The sequence below is a fragment of the Micropterus dolomieu genome, linkage group LG22 (genome assembly GCF_021292245.1).
Source record: "Micropterus dolomieu isolate WLL.071019.BEF.003 ecotype Adirondacks linkage group LG22, ASM2129224v1, whole genome shotgun sequence".
Classification (NCBI taxonomy): Eukaryota; Metazoa; Chordata; class Actinopteri; order Centrarchiformes; family Centrarchidae; genus Micropterus; species Micropterus dolomieu.
The window spans coordinates 12,862,940-12,866,033 of record NC_060171.1 but is presented as its reverse complement, the minus strand read 5'-3'; the positions used below and the strand labels follow the sequence as shown (position 1 = coordinate 12,866,033).

General features: G+C 38.5%; 1 protein-coding gene across 5 annotated transcripts in view; it reads right to left on the bottom strand.

The window, feature by feature from the left end:
• The window catches only part of camk1db (calcium/calmodulin-dependent protein kinase 1Db), a 24,460-nt gene that overhangs the window by 7,201 nt on the left and 14,165 nt on the right, over nucleotides 1-3,094 (bottom strand). For 4 of the 5 annotated variants that reach the window (XM_046038444.1, XM_046038441.1, XM_046038443.1 and 1 more), the window contains exons 4-6: nucleotides 1,732-1,870; nucleotides 1,280-1,406; nucleotides 958-1,033 (exon numbers count right to left, since the gene is read on the bottom strand). In XM_046038444.1, the coding sequence (XP_045894400.1) occupies nucleotides 958-1,033; nucleotides 1,280-1,406; nucleotides 1,732-1,870 (342 nt within the window). The remainder of the gene's footprint in view (nucleotides 1-957; nucleotides 1,034-1,279; nucleotides 1,407-1,731; nucleotides 1,871-3,094) is intronic. The other variant, XM_046038442.1, reaches the window with a different exon arrangement.

Sequence of the window (3,094 nt, the reverse complement as noted above, 5' to 3'; positions counted from 1 at the left end):
AACAACAACCAGAAGATTCACAATTTTGGTCCCCAGAGGATGAATCCTACTGAATTTGGTGATTGTTTGACTTTTCATGCAGCATCAACATTTTAGGGTTTTTTTTGTGAAATGTCTCAGTCACTGTTGGATAGTTTGCTATGAAATTTTCATCTAGTACCATCATCAGTTCAAATTCGTCCAATACTAAAAAACACATCCAAACCTAATGACATTCCTATCAGCCTCAGCTGTAACGTTACCTTGTGTTTAGTGCTAATTAGCTAATGTTAACATACTAAACGAATGCTCTGTTCCAAAACCATACTACATAATAATTCTATACAGTAAATACTACGTAGCAGGCTATACATCAAAGTGTTTTAACAGTTAATATACAAAAATATCAGACATGCCTTTTATTCTAACAGGAAATTACGTTGACAATCAAACTGACTTTGTTAACATCACTGCCATCTAAAATTCACAAATAGACATCAAGCTGTTTTTCCTAAGTTATTATACTAGTGTGAACCATGGGCTGTGTAAAAGAAGGTGAGAACACACTAAAAACCTGCTTTCAATCAGCGTGTAGCATGGCTTTGAGACACGGCGTAATATGTTCAACATGGCAGCCATTGCTAAGCACAAACATGTTAGCATCGTTATTGTGAGAATGCTAGCATGAGAATGCTAGCATGCTAATGTTAGGATTTAGGTCAGAGTACTGCTGTGCCTAAGTGCTGCCTCATAGAGCAGCTAGACATGGCTGCACTCTTATCTACTTTTCAATTCTAATCTTGTTGTCCCCTTTATGCTATTTGTCTGTGACTACCTTTGTTGGTTAAGACACTCCTGATAAAGCGGTTTTTAATCTAAATGAGGTTTTCCTGGTGGTTTCTGATCTGAATGAAAGCTTCCTGTTTAAATAACTCAAATACAAAGACATTTTTTTTATATTTAAAAGTGAGCACTTACAGAATATAAGCGATGACCCCAATAGACCAGCAGTCCACAGCTTTACTGTAGGGCTTCTGAGCTAAAACCTCAGGAGCTGAAACAATGAAATTTTTTTAACTAAAAAACTAATATTCATCAAGTGAAACAATGCAAACAGATTATGACCATTCATCATGACACAGAGGCTGGAGAAGAATGTGAATGTTTGGTGGGTTGCCTGCAGCAGATGGTTAAGGTCAACCTGTGGCTACTGGCAGATTAGATTAGATCATGTTTAGCCAACTAGTGCATCTAATTATCTCAAAATAAATTTCCACCAGAGCTTAGAGGGCATCCTCACCCACGTATCCTGGAGTCCCACAGGCGGTGGCCATGACATCACCTGTTCCCTCCATCTTTGACAAGCCAAAGTCGCTGATCATGATCTTTGATTCATCATGGGGGCTGAAGTACAAAAGATTCTCGGGCTGGAGATAAAAGGAAATAGTCAAACAAATAAATAAGTGTGCCTTTGTTTGTCTGTCTGTCTAGATTAAATAAAGAGTTGGGGGAAGTTTTACGTCTAATCCAAGAGGTCGGTTCAACAGTTTTACCCAAGAAGGAAAATCCCTGTCATTTAACCCATGTAAGTGATCCTCACCTAAACACTCAAGTAATGTCACTCACACAGGTTAAATAGCAGGGATTTCCCCTCTCACTAAGACTGAAGAGTGGCAAAACATTTTCAACAACAAATGCAATGGATTTTGTGAGGAACTATGTTAAGACTATGAATATTAACTTTGGTTGAACCTTTAGGTCTCTGTGCACAATGCCCATAGAGTGCAGGTAGTTGACTGCATCTAAAACCTGTCGAATGAGCCGACTGGCATCCATCTCGGTGTAGAAGCCTTTCTCTACGATGCGGTCAAACAGCTCACCTCCAGACACCCTGTCAGCACACAGAAAACACCACAACACTGGTTAATGTCATGATACTTTATTTTTAATTCAGTTTCATTTAGTGTAATATCAATATATTACATAATCACTAAATGATTGATTTAATGTAAAACATCGGATCTTTTTTGAGCTCACACACAGAATAGACAGCTAGCAGAGCCAGAGGAGATCACTGAATTTGACAAAACGACTTGTATTGGATTACAATCGCGTACCCAACCGTTAACCCACATGGGCTTAATTCCTCTTTGTAAAAGCAATTTATTCTTAGTTTTGTAGACACTTTTGCACTCAATCTTTGATCCTGCTCCACAATCCCGGGGATCAGGATCCCCTGATTCCCCACTTAATTTAACTCAAGGTGATTGTTTATTTACGGTCAGGGCACCCAAACTCTAAAAACAGCCTCCTTGTTGAAATCAAACTCACTGACTTTCTCTAAATGGAGTCTGTGGTAGGAGGTCTTTTTAACTGTGACGCACTATGTAACTTTGTTTTTCAATGTGTTACATAAATAAAAGATTCTAATCATTACTATGACACAACAGTGACACTGGTACATATACAGTACATTAGGTGGATAAATGAATAATATGGTACAGTAGTTTGTAATGCTTTTGTTTGTTCTTTGCTTTATCTGTTACAGGTTTTGAGGCTGTAGTTTACAGTGTTGTTAAATCAGTCAGTGGCACACACTATTTTTCCAAAGGCAGTTTTTCCATATTTAGTCATAATAATAGTCATGATTTTGGAGACCTGTCCCTTTGTCACATTATGTAACTTGCAGCCGATGTACCAGCTATGCTTCTATTTCAACTATCTTAAACCACAATTACAAAAGGTAAAGACACAACAAGTGTCAAACTCATATCAAATTGAAGCTGCTTTCACAGACGACTGGCATTCACCATTTTTATAGCTGAGACTTTAACGGACCTTGCAGAGGTACAATGAGCAGATAATTGCTGCCTAAATTGCTGGTGCATTAGTCACAAACACTGAAATGATGCTGTGAGGGGAAAGGTCTCTAAAATCGTATAACATTTGCCACACAGGAAAACAGTAATAGCACAGAGAAAGAATTGTCACACACACACACACACACACATGCACTTGTGTGTCTTTCATTCCATTCTCAATTTGGCATCTGTTTGTTTTCTGCCTGCAAGTAACCCGCCTCACCATTCCTGCTCCAGCTGCCTGGAAAACATGA